Raw genomic sequence first — 20,596 nt, forward strand, 5'->3', positions numbered from 1 at the left:
GTTGGGGGCGGAGGGGGGGGGCAGTGGCAGGAACATGCAGACCCATAATGGCGTCCGAGTGGCCATTAGCGGGTAAAGGATGTCCTGCAGAATTACAAACAGCGGTAACCATGGAGAATTTACCTAGTCCTCTTCAGCAGCTGCCTGCCTGTCGCCCCCAGAGCCAAACGGTGTCTCACATACAGCGGGCTCCACGGACTTGGCCCCAGGGATGGACAGCTGGTGCTAGGCCAGCCAACAGACCAGCTGCTCATTTGGTATGGGTGAAGGGAGGGGCAGGAGGAAGTTCAGGAGCCCCAGGCTGCTGGAGCTGGGAGGGGCCCTGAGAACCCTGGATCCAAGCCCCAACTGCAGAGAGGCTCAGAGCCACAGAAGAGGTTGAGCAACAAGCCAGAGCCCTACAATCCCTCTGCCCAGAAGCTGGGGAGAGCAGCTGAGGTGTCTTCCTAGGGGTCTGACCTGCACGGTTTCCCCCCTGGGACCCAGGTTTGTGCTCCAATGTGGATCCAGACCCTGAGCTGGACTGAGCACTGTCCACTCCAAGCCCAGGCTCTACGCCCCTCAGTGGGGATGATTAGACACCTGTGCTATGGGGACATGCTGCACAGGATGGGGATGCAGACAAGCATACCTATGACCCCCATCCACAGAAACCATGGCCATACAGCCACCAACACACAGGCAGGGTGGCAACCTCCTGCTCCCTGACCATAACAGCCAGACCCCAGTATCCAGAGCCTTCGGATGTGGCCTGCGTGTGGTCTGGGGGTACAGGCTCCACAGTCCGAGGCTTGGGTCCCAATCCTGACTGCTGCAGGCTATCACATCACTCTGGACTCAGAAAGGCAGAGGAGCTGTGACAGGCTGGCATGCCACTGTACAGCACTTGGAGGTGGTTAGAAGACTCCAGCGCCCGGTAGGAGGTGGGCTGGCCACATCCTTGAAGCCCTAGACCACCTTTTTCCCTGTTCCTTGGAGCTCTTTTCACTGTTTCTCACCTCCCCTGGACCCTTCTTCCCTCCTGGACTAGGGTCCCATTGCACCTGTACCACCCCTGGCTGTGTGGTCCTCAACAAGGTGCTTTCCTCTCTGGGTCTCAGTTTCTCCATCTGTCAGAGGCAATGCTCCCCAATAGAAGGTCTAGAATCTACAGTTTGATGAAGTTAGGTTTGGAGGTTTGGGCATGGGGAGAAGAGAAATAAGTCGCCTCACTGCAATTGTAGGAGTTGAGCAATAGCTCCAAGACTGGCATTCCCGTCACCCAGGTGCAGTGGCAGAGGACCCTGGTTCACCAGGGCCAGACCCTTATTCAGTGTTGGGGGTATGCCCCGTCCCAGGGAGAGTTGGTGGAAGGGCCCTTAGTGCCGCTCACGCCCACTCCTTCCTGCAGACACAGGGACCTGGCCAGGGGAGGCCACCGAGAGGCAGCTCCACGTCAGCACAAGCCCGTAGAGCAGCGCATCTCAGACAATGAGCACAGTGTACAGGGAGCCGGGAGGGCTTGGCAGAGGCCAGGAAGCTCCTGGGGCCAGGCGCAGCTCCCCGCCCCCACGCCAGACAAAGAGCAGCCTGGGTCTGGGGAGCTGGCGGCCTTCCCGCCACTTGGGGCGCCTGGGGGGGCTCTCCGGCGGGGGAGGCAGGGGCTTTGTCTAACTCCGCCACTGCCACCACCGGCCAGGCCGCAGCTTGGCAACCCATGAGCAGGAGGCAGGGCTGGAGGGCGTGAGGAATGATGACAGGGAAGCCGCAGGAGCGGCAGTGAGAGTCCATCTTGGATGCAGATGGCAGGGGACAGTGGGCTTTCTGCAAACGGGTCCCCCAGGAGGTGGGTGGCCTCCTACTAAAACCCCAGACAGGTGGGGACCTCTGTATTCTTCCTGGCACTCCTCCACAGGAGAAAGAAAAAAAGGTGCATACAGGTACTAGCCACCCAGAACAGAGAGGCTTCGGGACCCCAGTGGACACCTCTGTCATTATGACCCTAGGCCCTAAAGGTCCCAGTTAGGGCCTTCGCTCCAAGTATCCCACAACAGGCCCAAGATCTCTAGCCCTGTCCAGGCTGGCAGTGCCACCCACCCGGACACAGACAGAGAAGGCTACAGGAAATCCTACCTGGCAACAAAGCCTGTCTTTGTAAGGTCTACGGACCCCAGGCGGGTGACAGAGACCAAATTGTGGCTGCCTGTTCTAAGGGTGCTCAGCTCACATGTGAGCAATTCAACTCTCCCTCACTAGCACCCCGAATCTTAACCCTTTCCAAACCCCAAATGTCAGCCCCTGAGTAGTTTAAAAAAAAAAAAAAAACTCGCTTTTTGGGTCTTTCTTGGGAATTTTAGAGTGCTGGAATCAATGATTGCAGGCAAGGCCCTGAACTTGAAGCCAGCCGCCAGCGTGGCATTTTTGACCAGCCTGGCAAGTCCCCTAGCTCCTCCAGACCCTTTGCCCTCTCCACATGCCCCACCCCCAACGCACCTCGCTTTTTAAGTTCATTCTCAGCCAAGTGCCTCAGGAGAAGGGGCCCTGGAGAGGGCCCCAAAGCCGGTCACCCCTGAAGGCCACGGTTTCACACCCCTCCCCAAGGCTCCCTCAGTGCTTGGGGCCAATCCCTGGGTACAGCCTAGAGCTGCCTGACAACTTCTGGAGGAGTTTCCCAGAGCGCTCAACGCCAGCCCGGGTGGGAGAGGAGCCCCTCGACCTTTTGCAGAGTGGCCCTGGGGGCGCAGACGCGGCGGCTCCGGGACGCAGACCCCGCAGACCCGGGCTCCGCTGCCCCCTCACGCCCGCAGGCCCCCGCAGCCGCGCCTCTCCGCCAACTTCTTTCCCCCAGCGCCCGCCCAGGCCGCGGCCCCTGCCACGAGTTCCCGCCGCCCGCGCCCCCAGCCCCTCCCGCGGCCCCGTGCACCTGGCCGCCCCCGCCCTGCCCACGCGCGGCCCGGCCCCGCACGCGCTCCCGCAGCCGGCCTGCGCCCCGCGCCCCCCGCGCGGCTGCTCCCGCCTCCCGCCGGCAGGGGCCCTCGCCGAGCCGCCCAAAAGCCGGAGGAAAAAGGAGCGAGAGAAAGCCTCCCCCGCCCGGCGCCCCGCGCCCGCGGCCGCCGGCGTGGGTCCCCGCGGCCGCCCGGCCCCGGCCCCGGCCGCTGAGCGCGGGGCGCACCAGCCAACTTTGGCGGCGCGGCGTGGGGATCATGGCGGCGGCCCGCGCCGCCCCGGCTGGGACCCGCCGCCCGCCGCCCCCGGCTGCCGCGGAGCCCCGGGGCACGCCGGGCAGGGCCGCGCGCGCGGGCCCCCAACTTGGCGGCACTTGGGGCGCGGCCCGGGCGCGCTCACTTACCGGCGTTGAGGGCGGCGGCGGGCATGTGCGCGGCCAAGTTCGGCTTGTACGACATCCCCCCGGGCGGCGGGCGCGCCGGGCGCAGCCGGGCCAGGCCGCGACGGCGGCGGCGGCGGCGAGGCCGGGCAGCGGCGCGGCGGCCCCCGCGTCCCCGCGCCCGTCCGAGCGCCCGCCGAGCGCCCGCGCACTTTTTGTTGTTGACGGCTCGGGCCGCACCGGCAAATATGGCCGTCCCTCACCCTGACACCGCCGCAGTATATCACCCATACATCGGGCGCGCGGCGCAGGGGCGGCCGCAAACTTTGAGCCGAGCCAGCGGGGCCGGCCCGGCCGGGAGGGGCGGCGGCGTCAGGGGGCGGCTCCGCCCGCGGCCGCGCCCCGCGCCTCCGGCGGCGCCCGGCGCCCGCAACTTGCCAAAGTTTGGGGGGCTGGGGTCCTGGCGGTGCCGGCCCGCGCCCCCCGCCGCCGCCCGCGCGCCCCTGCCCCTTCCCAGGGAGCCAGCGGGACCCGAGAAGTACTTTTTTGGGGACTGTGGGGGCAGGGGTGGAAAATTACCTGGAGAAAATGGTGGCGACCCGTCTTCTCTCAAGCACGTAGATTATTCCAGATGCCCAGGTCTGGCTGTGCCCCAGGATTAGAATAGCCCGTTCCTGACATTGATTTCGAATAAATTTCATGTCCCTGCCTGTATTAAGTGGTTTTTAACCCTTTGGGGACCTCAGACTCCTTTGAGGCTGACAAAAGCGAGGGGCCTCCTCCTCCGGAACATTCGCCCTCGCGACCACGTAATTTTGCACGTTAACTCGTGCCAGGATTTAGGGGGAGTGCCTTCTGTATGCCAGGCACCGTGCTAGGCGCTGAGGGAACCAGAGAGGAACTTGTCCAAGTTTCTGCTCCCCTGGAGTTCGTTGCATTTTCTGACCCTCCTTCTACCCCACCCCACCCCCCACCCATCCCCGGATGGGACTGAACATATTTAGGGTTAGATGAATAACCTCCCCAAGGTACTATATTTTGGAGTTCTGTCTGAATAGTAATGCTCCTCGAATTACATAAAACGCCCACCCTTTTATGTTGTTTTAATCGCCATGGTTTGCAGGTTTTTTTAATTAGTCACATTCAAACATCATCTCTGAATCTAGTGACAAAGGCGTCAACCTCTCTGCCCAAGAAGGAAGGCAACACCCGCCCAGGCCTTCCCTCCTTCCCTTTTAGGGCTAAAGGTGCAGGAGACACTCCCTCCCCAGCTTGGCCAGCTCCCCTGCTCAGCTTCAGGCCAGCTCTAGGGAAGGCTGCTCAGTGACATTTTATCTCATGAAGAAGTCAATGCCACCCCTTTTACACAAGCTAATATGTAATTTTACATTTAGATTTTAATTTTTTAAAAATATTTTTTAGTATTTGGCGGACACAACATCTTTGTCTGTATGTGGTGCTGAAGATTGAACCCGGGCGCATGCATGCCAGGTGAGCGCGCTACCGCTTGAGCCACATCCCCAGCCCCCCTCCAGCCTTCTTGATGAGGTCAACATCTGCTTTCCTCAACAGAGGAGCACATCCTTGCCCCGCACCCTTAGCAGCAGTGATGGCAAAGGCTGTTTTCTGATGCCTATGGATATTTCTGTTGAGTACTTGCAAGATGTGCTGGAACTTCTAAGGAATCACTAGAGAAAAGACAACAGCAAAGGGGTGGGTGTAGGCCTCCTGGGGAAGATACTTTGTGTCTTGTTCTCATGTTTCATCCACATTGTAGCATGTGTCAGTACTCTGGCTGCTTTTTATGACTAAGTAATATTCCTTTGTATAGACATAGCCTTTTGTTTCTTCATAAATCTATGGACATTTGAGTCACTGCTACTGCTGTGAACATCTGTATACAAGTTTCTGTGTAAACATGTTTTCAATTCTTCTGGAGATAGAGTCATAGAAATGGAATCAATTAATATAGTCACTCGGGTGGTGGGTGTGGGTGTGGGTGTATGTTACAGAGGATTAAACTGGGGGACACTCTATTATTGGCCTAAGTCCCCTGCCCTTTTTGTGGGGGGAAGGGGTACTGGGTACTGGGGACTAAACTCAGGGGTACTCAACCACTGAGCCATGTCCTCAGCTGTTTTTTGTTTGTTTGTTTGTTGTATTTTATTTAGAGACAGGGTCTCACTGAGTTGCTTAGAGCCTCTCTGTTGCTGAGGCTGCCTCTGCCTCTCAAGTCACTGGGATTACAGGCATGAACCACTGTGCCCAGCTCCTGCCCTTTTAATTTTTTGAGACAAGCTCTCACTAAGTCACTGAGTGACTGGCCTCCAACTTGTGATCCTCCTGTCTCATTCTCCCCAGTCGCTGGGCTTACAGGTGGCATCTATACCCCACACCTGGCATCTTTAACCTTTGGAGAACTATCAAGCTCCTTTCCTTAGTGGATGTACCCTTTCACATTCTCACCAGCAGTGTAGGATTCCAATTTCTCCACATCAACACCAGTGCTTCCGAATTTCCTAATAGCTTTTTCTTTTTTCTTTTTAAGTACCCTAGTGGGTGAGAGCTGTTATCTCCTTGTGGCTTTGATTTCTATTTTCCTCTTGAATAGTGACCCAGGCATCTTTTCAGGTGCCTACTGATCATTTGCATGTCTTCCTTGGGGGAGGGAACTTCTATTTTGATTCCTTGCCCACTTTTTTTTTTTTTTTGGTACTGGAGATTGAACTCAGGGGCACTCAACCACTGAGCCACCTCCTCAGCCCTATTTTAATTTTATTTAGAGACAGGGTCTCACTGAGTTGCTTAGCCCCTTGCCATTGCTGAGGCTGGCTTTGAACTTGTGATTCTCCTGTCTCAGCCTCCGGAGGGCTGGGATTACAGGCCTGTCCCACTGCAGCTGGCAGTTGCCCACTTTTGATTGGGATATGTGTCTTACTATGCTGAATTGTAAGAATTCTATACATTGTGGATACCAGACTCTTTAGGGGGAGGTACCAGGGATTGAATTCAGGGGCACTTGACCACTGAGCTACATCCCCAGCCCTTTTTAGTATTTTATTTAGAGACAGGGTCTCACTGAGTTGCTTTGTACCTTGCTGTTACAGAGGCTGGCTTTGAACTTGCAATCCTCCTGCCTGAGCCTCCCAAGCCACAGAGATCACAGGTGTGTACCACCACGATGAATGATACTATACTCATTTTGTTTGTTTGTTTAGTTGTATACATGGACACAATATCTTTATTTTGTTTATTTATTTGTATGTGGTCCTAAGGACTGAACCCAGTGCCTCACATGTTCGAGACAAGCGCTCTGCCACTGAGCCACAGCCCCAATCCCCCCATGCTATACTCTCAATGGTTATGGGATATTTTTCCCATTCTATGGGTCACAATTTTTTTGGGGGGGGTGTGTACTGGGTATTGAACCCAGAGGTGCTTTACCACTGAGCTGCATCACTAATCCTTTTTATTTTTTGAAACGGTTATCATCTTGCTTAGGGCATCACTAAGTTTCTGAGGCTGGCCTCAAACTTTTGATCCTCCTGCCACTGCCTTCTGAGTTGCTGGGATTACAGGTATGTGCCATCGCACCCAGCTTTCATTCCTTGCATTTATTTCCACATGAGTTTCAGGACCAGGTTATCCACATAAGAAAAATTTGAGCTTATACTAAATCAGCCTCAATTTAGGGAGTATGGTTATCTTCATATTTTTTTTCAGGGGGAGGTGTTAGGGATCAAATCCAGGACCTTAAGCATGCTAGGCAAGTGCTCTACCACTGGGCTACACCTTAGCCACTTAATCACAGTACCAGGTCTTTCAAACCATAAACACAGAATGTCTTTCCATTGATTTCTCTTAATTTTTTAAAATTTTGATGATGTTCTGTAGCTCACAGTATGCAAGACTTTTACTTGTTTGGTTAAATTTATTCCTAAAGCAGGCTGGCTGGAAAGCCCACCTTAGCTCCCAAGTGGCTGAGTCTGCAGGCACACACCACCATGCCTGGCTTAGTATTTCGTTGTTTTTGATGCTATTATAAATGCAACCATTCTCTTAATTTCATTTTGGACTATTCAATGCTGTGTGTAGAAGTACAACTGATTTTTTTTTTTTAATGATGATCTTGTATCCCACAAGAGATGTGAACTGAACTCACTTGCTAGCTCTAACAGTATATGCGTGAATCTTCAGGGGTTTCTTTTTCTAATTCTGGGGATTGAACCCAGGGGTTTTCTACTATGGAACTACTTCCCCCAGTCCTTTTTATTTTGAAACAAGGTCTTGCTAAGTTCCTGAGGCTGGCCTCAAACTTGCCATCCTCCTGCCTCAATCTCCCAAGTCGTTGGGATTACAGGGGTGCAACACTGTCCCTGGCTCACCAGGTTCTCTGTGTGTAAGGTCGAGTTATCTGCAAATGGAGACAGTTTTACTTCTTCGATTCCAGTTGGATGCCTTCTATTTCTCCTTCTCCCCCAACTGTCCTCACCAGAACCTCCAGTACAATGTTTACAGAAGTGGCTGCAATAGCAGACATCCTTGTCTTATTCTTTTTTTTTTAATATTTATTTTTTAGTTCTCGGCGGACACAACATCTTTGTTGGTATGTGGTGCTGAGGATCGAACCCGGGCCGCACACATGCCAGGCGAGCGTGCTGCCGCTTGAGCCACATCCCCAGCCCCCTTGTCTTATTCTTGATCAGAGGGTAACGATGGTTTTTGTCATTAAGTGCAATGTTATATGTGGGCTCTTCGTAGATGTCCTTTATGAAGTTCCCTTCAATTCCTACTTTTTTTTTAATATTTATTTTTAACATCTTTGTATGTGGTGCTGAGGATCGAACCCGGGCCGCACGCATGCCAGGCGAGCGCACTACCGCTTGAGCCACATGCCCAGCCCTCAATTCCTATTTTTTGACTGATTTTTTTTTATCATGAAAAGATGTTCCCTTTTGTAAAATGCTTTTTTTTTTGCATCTAATGAGAGACCATGTGTCTTCCTCTTTGTTTCTGTGTAAACATGTTTTCAATTCTTCTGGAGATAGAGTCCTAGAGATAGAATCAATATCGTCACGTATATGTGTGTGTGTATGTATGTGTGTACCATCCACTGATAGACAGTATTCTAGGGGCAGTTGGGAAGGACAGTCCCCATGTTGTCCAGAAACATATTCTAATCAGGCACAGTGGCACATGCCTGTAATCCCTGTTACTTGGGAGGCTGAGGCAAGAGAATCACAAGTTCTAGGCCAGCCTTAACAACTCAGCAAGATCCTGTCTCAAAATAATAAAATAAAAAGGGCTGGGGATGTAGTTCAGTGGTAAAGTGCCCCTGGATTCAACCCCCAATACTGAGAAAAGGAAGGAGGCAGGGAGGGGACCCATTCTAGCCATGGTGTATTATTTAGTTATCCTCTCACCTACCACATTGGGATCATCGCCTTACCCCTACTTCATTCACTTATTATTCTCCAGGCTGGAGAATAATCTCTGGACAAGTGGAGTTTCTCTCTCTCTGAAGGCTGTGGGAAGATTCTTTGCCTCCTTAAACTTGTGGTGGCCCCAGGTGTGTGGCCACCTCACTCCAGCCTGCCTTTACCTTCCCTCACATGGCCTTCCTCCCTGAGTGTCCTCTACTTTTCTCTGGAATTAGGGGCGCATACTAGACTGGGCTGATCTCATCTGGAGATCCTTAAATGAGTTACATCTTTTTTCACATAAAGTTACATCTACCCCTTTGGTGGGGAAACCATTCAACTCACCTCATTAGGCTTCAAAAAGAATTGGGATTTTCCCCCCTTTCTCCTCTAAGAGTTATAAACTGTCAAAGGGGAAGTGGCTAAATACTGTCGATATACAAAACTCACCTAAGCAGCTCTCTTTCCTTCTTTTTGTATCAGGGATTGAATTCAGGAGTTCTAAACCACTGAGCCCCATCCCCAGCACTACTTTGTATTTTATTTAGACACAGGGTCTGAGTTGCTTAGTGCCTCATTATTGCTGAGGCTGGCTTTGAACTCAGGATCCTCCTGCCTCAGCTTCCCTAACTGCAGGGATTACAGGCATGCATCACCGCACCCAACCCTTATAATTTTGTTTAATAGTTGTCAATAGACTTTATTTATTTATATGTGGTGCTGAGAATTGAACCCAATGCCTCACATATGCTAGGCAAGCACTCTTCCACTGAGCCACAGCCCCAACCCAACCCCCTTTTAATTTGAGACAGCATTTTGCTAAGTTGCTGAGGTTGGCCTTCAACTTGCGATCCTCTTGCCTCAGCTTCCCAAGTCACTGGGATTACAGGCAAGTGCTACAGTGCCTTGCTCCCCCTGTACCCTGCAATTGGATCAAAAAAGTTTAGAGATCACTGACCTAAGAAACTATGCTGGCAAGTGCTCCAACATGCGCTCACCTTCAAGGCAGGTCTTGTTTTTAAGATGGGTCTCATGGGGCTGGGGCTGAGAGGCAGAGCACTCGCCTAGCACGTGTAAGGCCCTGGGTTCAATCCTCAGCACCACCTGTGGGAGACCAACCTTATGGGTGACTGAATTACACTCCCCAGCTGGGTGCTGAGGTGCTCAGTCACAGAAATGGGTATGTCTTGCTACAGCCCATGGGTGAAGCTATGCTCAACTATTCCTTTGTAATATAACCCCTTGCCCGGTTTAGGATAAAATCTTCCATGGAAGTGCCTTGTGTGTGTCTCCTCCTCTTACTGTGCCCTTGGGTGTGGTCTACCCAGGTGTCAGTCAACCTGCTGACAGTGGACATCATGAAGATAGACTCAGCCCCCTGAAACCTGACCCCTTGCCTCGTTTGAATAGCTTCCCTTAATAAAAAGGGTCAGCATGGGCTCTCGCTCTCTCTCTTTCTGTGGACCCTTAAGGTCAGAGGAGCCATCACAGCAACCCCAAAGAAAAAGGTATTTGTGTCTCTTGTGTGGTTATTTCGTGCAGCCCAATTAGCCCAGTTTAACTAGAGTGACCCCTGAGCCTTTTAGTCGTGAGAACAGAAACCCGGCAACCACCTAAAAATAAAATATATTGTGTCCACCTATAACTAAAAAATATACTTAAAAAAATAAAAAGATGGGTCTTGCTGCCCAAACTGGCCTTGAATTTGTGATCCTCCTGCCTCAGTGTCCAGAGCAGCTGGGATTATAGTGTGCACCATCCTACCCAGCCTCAACAGTTTTTTTTTTTTTTTTTGAGAGAGAGAAGGGGGTGGAGAGAATTTTAATATTTATTTTTTAGTTTTCGGCGGACACAACATCTTTGTTTGTATGAGTGTTGAGGATTGAACCCGGGCTGCACGCATGCCAGGCAAGTGCGCTACCGCTTGAGCCACATCCCCAGTCCCCTCATCAGACTTTTAATCAGAGGTTGACTCTCAAAATTTACACATTTTCAGTTTTGTTTCTGCCATCACATCTGTTTTTAGACCTAGAACCAACTTTTTTTTTTTTTTCCTAAATCCCTGGGTGGGCTCCAGCCAGCCAGCATTTTATGGGAAAGGCCCGATAACAAATACTGTTTGTAAGCCATTGAGCTTTTTAACCACAAAGCTCTGCCACTGTAGCTCTCAAGGGGCCACAAACAATACACAAAAGGACAGGCATGGCTGCCTTCCAAGGAAACTTGATTTATGATACTGAAACTTGAAATTCACGTAATTTCACATTATAAAATCATCTTTTTCTCCCCAACAATTTCAAAACGTCAAAGCCACTCCTAGCTTTCAAGGCCAGGCAGTTAACAGGTGGTGGGCGGGATTTGACCCACAGACAACAGAGTGTGTTAATGGCTTGGATGTGAGGTGTCCCCAAAACTCACAGGAGACAATGAGGAAGGTTCAGAGGAGTGATGACTGGGCCGTCAAGAGTCAACCCAGTCAGTGATTAATCCCCAGACAGGGGTTACTTGAGTGGTAACTGAAGTGGTATCTCTGGACAAGTGGAGTTTCTCTGCCTCCAGGTCACCCTGAAGTGACTTGCTTCCCTCTGCCACTGTCAGGATGTTCAGCCTCACCTGGAGCTCTGAAGAATGGAGCCAGCCTTCTATGGACTAAGATCTCTGAAACTGTGAGCCCTCAAATAAAATTTTCCTCCTCTAGAATTGTTCTGGTCAGATCCTTTAGTCACAGCATTGAAAACGCTGAATGAAATAGTGTTTTGTTTTGTGGTACCATGGGCCCTTGGCCATTGAGCCACATCCCAAGCCCTTTTTACTTATTTTGAAACAGGGTCTCCCTAAATTGCTGAGGCTAGCCTCAAACTTTCAATCCTCCTGCCTCAGCCTTTTGAGTTCCTGGGATTACAGGGGTACACCCAGCAAGGGTTTTCTTAAGTTGATTTCCTATGGATAGAAAGCCAGAGATGGGACATGCAAACATGAGGACGTAACACCCATCCCCAGGGCTGGGATGTGGCCCAGTGGTAGAGGACTTGACGGCATGTGCATGTCCCCAGCACTTCGAAAAAAAAGGTTTTGGTGGGAATAGACTCCTCAAAGTTTCCATTTTTCATCTCTAGTCCTAAATTGAAGTAAATAATACAAAGCTCTCAATTCCTGCATTGACACTGATTTGTCTAGCTTTCTGTTTCCACAGCTTTCAGTGTGTGTGTGCCTGCACATCTTCATATATCCATATGAAGATGGGATCTCCCCCCCACAAAGGGCGGGGCTGGGATGGAGCTCAAGATCCTGGATATGTTAAGCAAGTGCTCTACCATTGAGCCACACCTCAACCCAACCCCAAACACTTTACTTTTGGCTGCAGGTTAATGCTGCTGGATTTCCTTTTTTTTTTTTTTAAATATTTATTTTTTAGTTCTCGGCGGATACAACATCTTTGTTGGTATGTGGTGCTGAGGATTGAACCCGGGCCCCACGCATGCCAGGCGAGCACGTTACTGCTTGAGCCACATCCCCAGCCCCCCCGCCCCCCGTTTTTTTTTAAATATTAAGGGTTTGGGCTGGGGTTGTGGCTCAGCAGTAGAATGCTGCCTAGCATGTGTGAAGTCCTAGGTTTGACCCTCAGCACCACATAAAGATAAATAAATAAAGGTATTGTGTCCATCTATTAACTAAAAAATATTTTTAAAAAAATTAAAATTTGGGCTAGAGATATGGCTCAAGTGATAGTGTGCTTATCTGGCACGTGTGAGGCACTGGGTTTGATCCTTAGCACCACATAAAAATAAAAAAGTAAAGATTGTGTCCACCTAAAACTAAAAAATTAAGAAAAAAATTAAAAAGAAAACACTGAGGGTTGAACCCAGGATCACTTTACTACTGAGCTACATTCCCTTTTAAATTATTTTTGAGACAGGGTCTTGCCTAATTTCCCAGACTGGCTTGCAACGTGAAATCCTCCTGCCTCAGCCTCCTGAATTGCTGGGATTACAGATGTGAGCCACTGTGTCCAGCTAACTTCCTACAATTTTATTTTTTTTTTTTGAGAGAGAGAATTTTAATATTTATTTTTTAGTTTTCGGCGGACACAACATCTTTGTATGTGGTGCTGATGATCGAACCCGGGCCGCACGCATGCCAGGCGAGCGCGCTACCGCTTGAGCCACATCCCCAGCCCTACAATTTTATTAATTATTCTAGTTTGGATTTCTCCAGCAACCAAGGGCTCTCACATCAATCTTTGCAAAAACAAAATCATACCTGGAACCGAACTAAACAACAGATGTTAGACCATTTTCTGAGACTGCAAAATGTACCCTCTAAAGTTCCTAGAGAAAAGAAGAAACTGAACAGAATGTCCGCATGGAAAAGGGAACGGGGCAACAGAGCAGGAAGAAAAGCAGTTTCCACTGTACCTTCTCATCTGCCTGTTGCCGTGCTCTCATACTTATTCAAGCAAACCACCAACTGAAGAAGTAAAATCATGTATTTCAGACTAAGTTAGTGTCGCCCTAGCCATCTTACCTTTGTATGTACTTAGTGGTAGTTTCCAATCAACAATGATCTGGATTCAAGAGCATGGCACTGCCTCTCCTAACCCAGTAATACACTTGACACCCAGAGTGGGCAGCTTTCAGAGGACGAAGCCAACTTGCAGAGAATTGGACTCTAAAAATAAGCACTTTGCACATTTCTTTTAGCTTCTTTCTCCCCATAAAGGCCTCCACAGATGGCTTCTTTACATCATGCTCTCAAATGACTAGCTGATAAATATTCATACTTATGGAAATGGTATTGTACACATTCCAAGCCATCAGCCCACTAACATTTGTATTTTCTGTATCTCAGGGGTGGCGCCCTTTGTTCATGGGATTTGTCCTCTATGAAATGCACACAAAAGTGTACTTGCGTACACATACACAACACAGACATGAGCTTTTGCCTTTTTATGGCTGACTTGCTCGAATGGGGTTCCCAAGGATGACTTTGCCCCTCATGGGGTACTTAGGCATTCTGGGTTGTCACAAATGGGAGGGGAGTATACACTAGTGAGATCTGGTGGGTGTAAGCCAGGGATGGTGCTGACAAGGGCAGTCGCCACCACAATGGCCAGAGCCAAAAGTCTGTGGAGCCAAGATCAGGGCAACACACCGCAAAGCTAAAATCTGACTCGGAGACAAAGAAAGCACTGAAGACAATGAGGTCAAAGCATATTAAACTGTAGCAAGAAAACTCAAGAGGTTGGTGGAAGCTCTGCTGGAATTTTGATCTCTCATTTTTTATTTAAATTAATACTCAATTTATTTTATTATTTATTTTGGTACTGGGGATTGAACCCAGGAGTGTTTTACCACCGAGTTATATTCCCACCCTTTATTTTTAGACAGGGTCTAAGTTGCCCAGACTGGTCTTAAACTTATCATCCTCCTGCTTCTGCCTCCCAAGTCGCTGCGATTATAGGCATGTGCCAGCTTATCTGGCCAATACTCAATTTATCAAACTTACTGAGGAAGGAGGATTGCAGGTTCGAGGCCAGCCTCAGCAACTTAATGAGGCCCTACACAACTTAATGAAATCCTGTCTCAAAATGAACAATATGGCTGGGGTTGTGGCTCATTGCCAGTACACTCACCTGGCATGTATGAGGCACTGGGTTTGATTCTCAGCACCACATATAAATAAATAAAAAATAAAGGTCTATCAACAAATTCTTAAAAGTAGACACCTTTTATTATTGTTCTTTTTTTCTTTTTCTTTTTGGTACCCAGGGCCTTGTGCATGCTAGGCAAGCACTCTACCAAATGAGCTATATCGCAAGCCCCAACTATCAACAATTTTTAAAAAATTAAAAATAAAACCTTAAAAGGGGGGAGGGGCTGGAGCTCAGTGGTAAAGCACCCCTGGGTTCAATCCCCAGAGAAAAAAAATTTATACATAAATTTTAAAACATAAATTTCCTTTTAGTCTTCAAGCTCAACAAGTATTTGTCAAATTTTATTTGAAATTTAAAACATTCCCTTTGACTGTTTTTCAATTATGCTCTCCCATATATTTGATAGATTTAATTCCCCTAAATATTAACACCATTCATAAATTTGTTTAAATTCACTTACATACTTCAAACTACAAATTGAATACAACTCTCTCAAGCATTAGAACACCACAGAGAAACCTGAACTAGCCACATTCTAAACATTGTTAAGAATTCATCCTGGGGGCCATGTGTGGTGGCTCCTGTTTGTAATACCAGCAGCTCAGGAGGCTGAGACAAGAGGATCAAAGTTCAAAGCCATCCTCAGCAATGGCAACTCAGTGAGATCTTCTCTTAAGCCTGCTTCCCTCTCTGGTGGTGCTTTCCCTCCATTTCCAATTTCCTGACTTCCCTTCTAGGGTGGGAGTAGGCTAGCCCTGTGGGTCAGTCCCTGTGCATCTGTGCCGGGCCTTTCCCTTCCAGCCTACCCACCTGCAGCCCAGAGACATTCAGCTTCTTGGTGTTGGCTCAGGGGTCAATGGCCTCCTTAAAGGGTCCCCAGGCCCTTGCTGCATTCCTGATTTCAGTTCCTCTCCTAATTCCATACCCTCCAGAAAACTTTTTTTTTTGGTAGTATGAGGATTGAGCCCAGGGGTGCTTAACCATTGAGCCACATCCCCAGGCACCCTTATTTTCACTCCCCTCTCTTTATTTTTTTATGGTGCCAGGGATTGAACAGTGTCTCACGCATGGTAGGCAAGCACTCTACCACTGAGCTACAATCCCAGCCCTCACCCCTCTCTTTTAAGATAGGGTCTCATCAAGAGGCTGAGGCTGGCCTTGAACTCATGATCCTCCTGCCTCATTTAAACACAATGCCCACAAAAAAGCCAAAATCTCCCATAGAGAAAACAGCTCTCTAGGTGACTAAGATGGCATTGACACAGGGCAACAAAAGCGAAGAAGCTGAGAGAGAAGCATATTCATTTATTTATTTAAGAATTTTACAAAAAAAAGAAAAAAGAAGAAAGAAAAACAAAAACCTAAATACAGAATTTGTTGCTTCATGGTTGATCTTTTTACTTGCAAGAGTAAACCTTGTTGCTAGATGCAGCCGACACACTTTATTGCATGAGACAGATGTTTAGTTACACATATATCAAAATGGTGGGGACAGTCGATTCTGGACGCTTGGTACTGTGTTCCCAGGACAATCCGAGGCAGCAGTGCAGCATCACTGAGAACAGTGCGTACCCTCCACACTGACGCTCCTGAACAGAGCAGCAACACAAAAAGGGAGACTGAAGAGAAAGAAGAGAACAAAAACAACCCAGAGTTCACATCCACCTCTGGTCTTTGGATTCCACCAGATGTCGTCTCAAGATGCACCATGTCGGACTAGTAAAGGAGGAAGATCTACGCCTACGTAGAAAATATCCTTTGCTCAAGGAGGTAGAACCTGGCAAAAGTTTTATTGCAGAGATACAGCATACCTCTTCACACCTCTCATGGTTGATGGTAGATACAAGTGGCTATTGAAAAATAATATCAGTAGTTGCAGATTCAGTATAAAAATCACAAACAGGATGATTTTTCCGCATAGTGGTGAGACTACAATGTGCTATGTGGGAAAAAACCTCTCTCTGTCCCCTAATTGGGAGCCAGAGGGAAGACTCCAGCTTCTTTACCCTCTTCAGTGCCACAAACACTGCCACAATGAGAAAGGCCCTCAGTGCCTACAAGCCAGAGATACCTGCTCAGGGCAGGGTCTGGGTTAGAAGGCTGCAAGTGTAAAAGCCAGTTGTGTCTCCCCAAGGAACCTGCAGACCTACCTTCAGCCCTGAAGAGGCCAAAATTGCAAAATTAAAAAAGAACCAGCTCCTCAGGTTTCCCTCCTTTATCAACTCTGCTGGACAGGTAATCTAGCCTAGCTGAACCCTGCCACCTGCTGCTGCAAACCACCTGGGCCAACTGCTGCTGGGAGCAGAAAAGACAGCAGGGCAACTTATGCTGGGAGGCTTTGTGACAGGCCCCAATTGTCTCCAAATGCAGACAACATCAAATGTCAACTCGTCTACAAAGCTAAATAATAATGAATGAAATTTGTACATGAAGGAAAGGCCCAGGAAGTGCTCACAGCAATCTTTCCTGAAAATTAGAGAGGAACATTTTTCTTAAAGGTGCAAAATCTGTAAGTAAAAACCCAATGTTGGGCTGGGGATATGGCTTACTTGGTAGAATGCTTGCCTCTAATACACAAGGCCCTAGTTCTATCCCCAGCACCATAAAACACCCCCCCCCCACACACACACACAAAAATCTTTGCTTCCTGGGTGATAATTGCCACTGTCCCCAAAAACCAGCCCAGGGCCTTCCCTATTGCTAACACTATTTGAACACATTACTCCAGCCCAGCTCCTACTTTCATGTCTGACCCAGTCAAGTCCCCAGGACTGGGGTGTAATTCAGTGGTAGAGAGCTTGCCTAGCATGTAAGAAGCCCTGGGTTTAATTCTTAGAACAAGGAGGGGGGTGGGATTAAGTTCCCAACATAGGGGAGAGCAGCAGCGGAGGAGACTCACTGGTTGGCCCTTCAACAGAAATTGTGGTGTGCTGGAGGCTGTAGCAGCATTCACTGGTGGTGGTGCTCTCCTAGGGAGGACAGATGTTCCTTAATGCACATTCTCTAAAGTCACCTGTCAACCTTCTACCAGGCTCGTCTCCCACCTGTTAAAAACACGCTCAACAAATTGCACCCAAAGCTGGGTTTGCTGCAGAGTACATTTCTGATTGTTCTATATGGTTTAAAAGTATAGCCAGCCCCAACTTCTTTAAATAAACACAAGGAATCTGCAGCAGCAGCAGGCCATGAGCCACTGTGCAAAGATGTTCCTGTCAGTGGAAAGCTGGAGCTCTGGGACTTGGTACAGGCCTGAAAATTTCAAGGGCAGAGGCAAGTCAGGTTTCCTGAAGAGTTAGGCTTGATCCCAAATGCACTGAAGAAGTTAGAGGAGCTTCAAGCAAGTTTTGGGATTTTTTTTTTAAGATGTGAAAACAGGCTCACTATAGCCTCCAAAGAACATGAATGATGACAGCATCAGAAATGGCACTCAAGTGCACTCCCCCAATACAATGTACTGCACGTAGTAAAAACTGTAATAAAAATGCAAACAAGCATGTTGAAAAACATTAACACAAACCAGACAGGAATTCTATAGCAAAATGCAAAACTAAATACCAAAATATAGGAACAATTTCAAATAAAACAAGTTTTCCATACTTTCCTAAATTATTAAAAAAAAAAAAAAAGTAAGATGCCCCATTTGGGAAGTCAAAAGAATAAATAGGAATGAAGGGAAGAGGGGAAAGGGAAAAACAAGCAGGTAGGGTCCCAAATGTACAAGAAATATTTACATTCAGAATTCAAAAGAACTCTCATTTCTATATATACACACATATGTACACATATATAAGTACAGCATACATCTGAGAGTGGGCTCTAGATATCTCCAACATACTCAGACAAAAATCTACTAGCTAATAAGCTTGAGTTGCAGGTATCTAGATGTTTCTTTCACCTAAAAGACACTGGCATTTGTAATGAACAATTGGCCTTGAATGAGGATTATTGTTCTGCAAATGCTCTTGCTGAGCTGCAGCCAAACACGGAATACTTGCTACATTCAGCAGCAAAGTGTGCATGGGGTGTGGTGTTAGCCACGCAGACCACAGACACAAGGGCGACAACAAATGCCCACTGTCACAGTGGTTGTATGCCATTGGGACTCCTGAACTAATCAAAACATTCCTCATCTGGATCCAGCCCAACAGTAGCTCCTTCATAGCACCATTCTTAGAAACTACCCAGTACAGCTTAGGTCCATTTTTAAAATGAGATTACCTGGATAAGACCCATCTTACTAAGAAAAGGACCTGAAGGGAACTTCTGTCCCTACCTTCATAATGTAAGATGCAGCTATCACTTTAATCTATTGCTTTTTGCCCTCATGCTAAAATGGAAAGGGGGGTGGGGGTCCTAAGTGTAAGAGGTGTTCTGGCACCCCTTTTCTTCCCTGTTAGAAGTTGTTCTAATAGAGCATCATATGGAGACCAGCCAATCGATGCCTCAGGGGCTACAGTAAAACACTGTGGCTCTAAAAGATTATATTCCTCCAAAGTTTCATAATCTAAAACTTTTACCTTTATAGATAGAGCAAACTCAAAACTAAAGGTTCTTCATTGTTGCAACTCAAAAAGGTTTCTGAAGTGCTACTGAATTAATACAATCTCGCTCCCTCCATTCCCCCACTACAGTGCTTTGGATGCTGGTTCTTGCTAATTTATATACATGTAAAGAGAAGAGGAGCATCTGCAATTTAGCAAAAGGAAAATTGCTTAACACATCCACTTTTTGATCAAATTTTGCTTAAAGAAATACTTTGTTAATATTTTCATGAATTCAACACTGAAAACCTCTCTGGATAAGGCAGCTAGACTGCAGACAGAACCTGTGGTGTGGAGGCTGCTGAGTGAGGGGAACACCACTTCCCCAACTAGGACAACTGAGCAGCTCTGGACTCAGGGAGTGGTTTGTACCATGATCGGCACGTGAACTCTGAAACCCTGATGATTTACAATCAAATCCACATGCTCAGAGTCATATTGCTAAAGCGGAAAAAAGGCATTGGAGAGGCCGAGTGGACTCACGTTGGGTTAACAAGGCCTCTGGGTATAGACGTGGTATTTAGATCCTGAAAAACACAAACCTATTTTACATAGATTAGCTGTTATGAAGACTTGATTTCTGACAGAAGCCCTTGAATGCTGGAGCTTCCCTGGCGGCCAACTTAGACTTGCTGACTTTTGTAGGAGCACAGTATAAGACGCCAGATATTCACCTCCAGGGGTTGGGCACTAGCCTTCGGTGCTATACATGTACAACAGATGTGGGCATGTGGCACCCCAGCTCCTATCCATCCACACTGGTCACCTTTTGGAAATCTTTCAGATGTCTTGTTTCTGGATCTTATTTTTAAAATAAACAACAAAAAGGAACCGAACCTACATAGGCCCTTCTGTATCAAGGTGACTACTCTAAGAACAAACATACAGCATGATCTGGGGTAGAGTGAGGGAAGTATCACTTAACTATCAGCCGAAGAATCTTTCTGCTGATGCTGTTCTGAAAACACCATAAAATGCCAGGACCTGCTAAAACAGATGCCCTCACACCCAGAAAGTGGAAGAGTCAAACAATCTCATAGTACTTTTCCTGACCCCAACATTTTATCTCATGGGAGGGAGCAAATTAGATATGCCTCCCTTCCCCAGTTCACATTCACCTTACCACCAGCTTAAAAACAGAAGCACTAACTTGGAGGTTATCCTGAAGGTGGACACAACTTTGCTCATGGCTGTCAGCTGGACCTAGTGGCTCTGACAGGGACACTGATGGGTATGTATATGGGTAACTGCCTGAGACACATGGACTAGACTGAGGATGAGAGTCTACTGGGCAAAGTGTACACAACAAGAAGAGTGACTCTCAATTTGTTCTTTAGGCACTAAGAATAAATAAATCCAAAGAAAACTTACTGGGTAAACATAACCAAAGTCAGGTTGAAAGAAACAGAAGATGAAAGCCCTAAACTTTTCATCAGGTTCTATCACTTAACACACATCTCACTCAATTCTCTAGAAAATTTAAAAAGATACAATAGGAACAATTCAGTTTTCGAAAGTATTGTCATGTTACCCTTTCCTCAACAATACCTCAAATTTAAGCAAATTTTATACAGACTCTAAAGCTACCTGGAATGCTGAAGCCATACCAACTTCTACAGAGCCCCATCAGACTATTTCTAAAAGTCCCCAGTGAGGGCCTAAACAAGAGTCCACTTCA

At 48.0% G+C, this 20,596-nt stretch overlaps 1 protein-coding gene and 1 long non-coding RNA gene across 4 annotated transcripts in view; one reads left to right on the forward strand and one right to left on the reverse strand.

The window, feature by feature from the left end:
* Cdk2ap1 (cyclin dependent kinase 2 associated protein 1) overlaps nt 1-4,112 on the reverse strand; it is a 9,803-nt gene extending 5,691 nt beyond the window's left edge. Inside the window, exon 1 of one of the 3 annotated variants that reach the window (XM_005329561.5) lies at nt 3,884-4,112. Coding sequence is in view for 1 of the 3 variants with exons in the window: in XM_078039317.1 (XP_077895443.1) it covers nt 3,329-3,383 (55 nt within the window). In the remaining 2 variants the exon portion in view is untranslated. Of the gene's footprint in view, nt 1-123; nt 420-3,328; nt 3,673-3,883 lie in introns of those variants that run through there. The other 2 variants (XM_078039317.1, XM_021729267.3) reach the window with 2 other exon arrangements.
* Nucleotides 3,704-11,424, forward strand: LOC120891720 (uncharacterized). The gene is made up of 5 exons (XR_013434867.1): nt 3,704-3,943; nt 4,727-4,795; nt 6,412-6,470; nt 6,806-6,882; nt 11,284-11,424. It is a non-coding gene; the product is annotated as an uncharacterized LOC120891720 (long non-coding RNA).
* Nucleotides 11,425-20,596: the final 9,172 nt, after the last annotated feature.

This window comes from Ictidomys tridecemlineatus, chromosome 2 (genome assembly GCF_052094955.1).
Source record: "Ictidomys tridecemlineatus isolate mIctTri1 chromosome 2, mIctTri1.hap1, whole genome shotgun sequence".
Taxonomy (NCBI): domain Eukaryota; kingdom Metazoa; phylum Chordata; class Mammalia; order Rodentia; family Sciuridae; genus Ictidomys; species Ictidomys tridecemlineatus.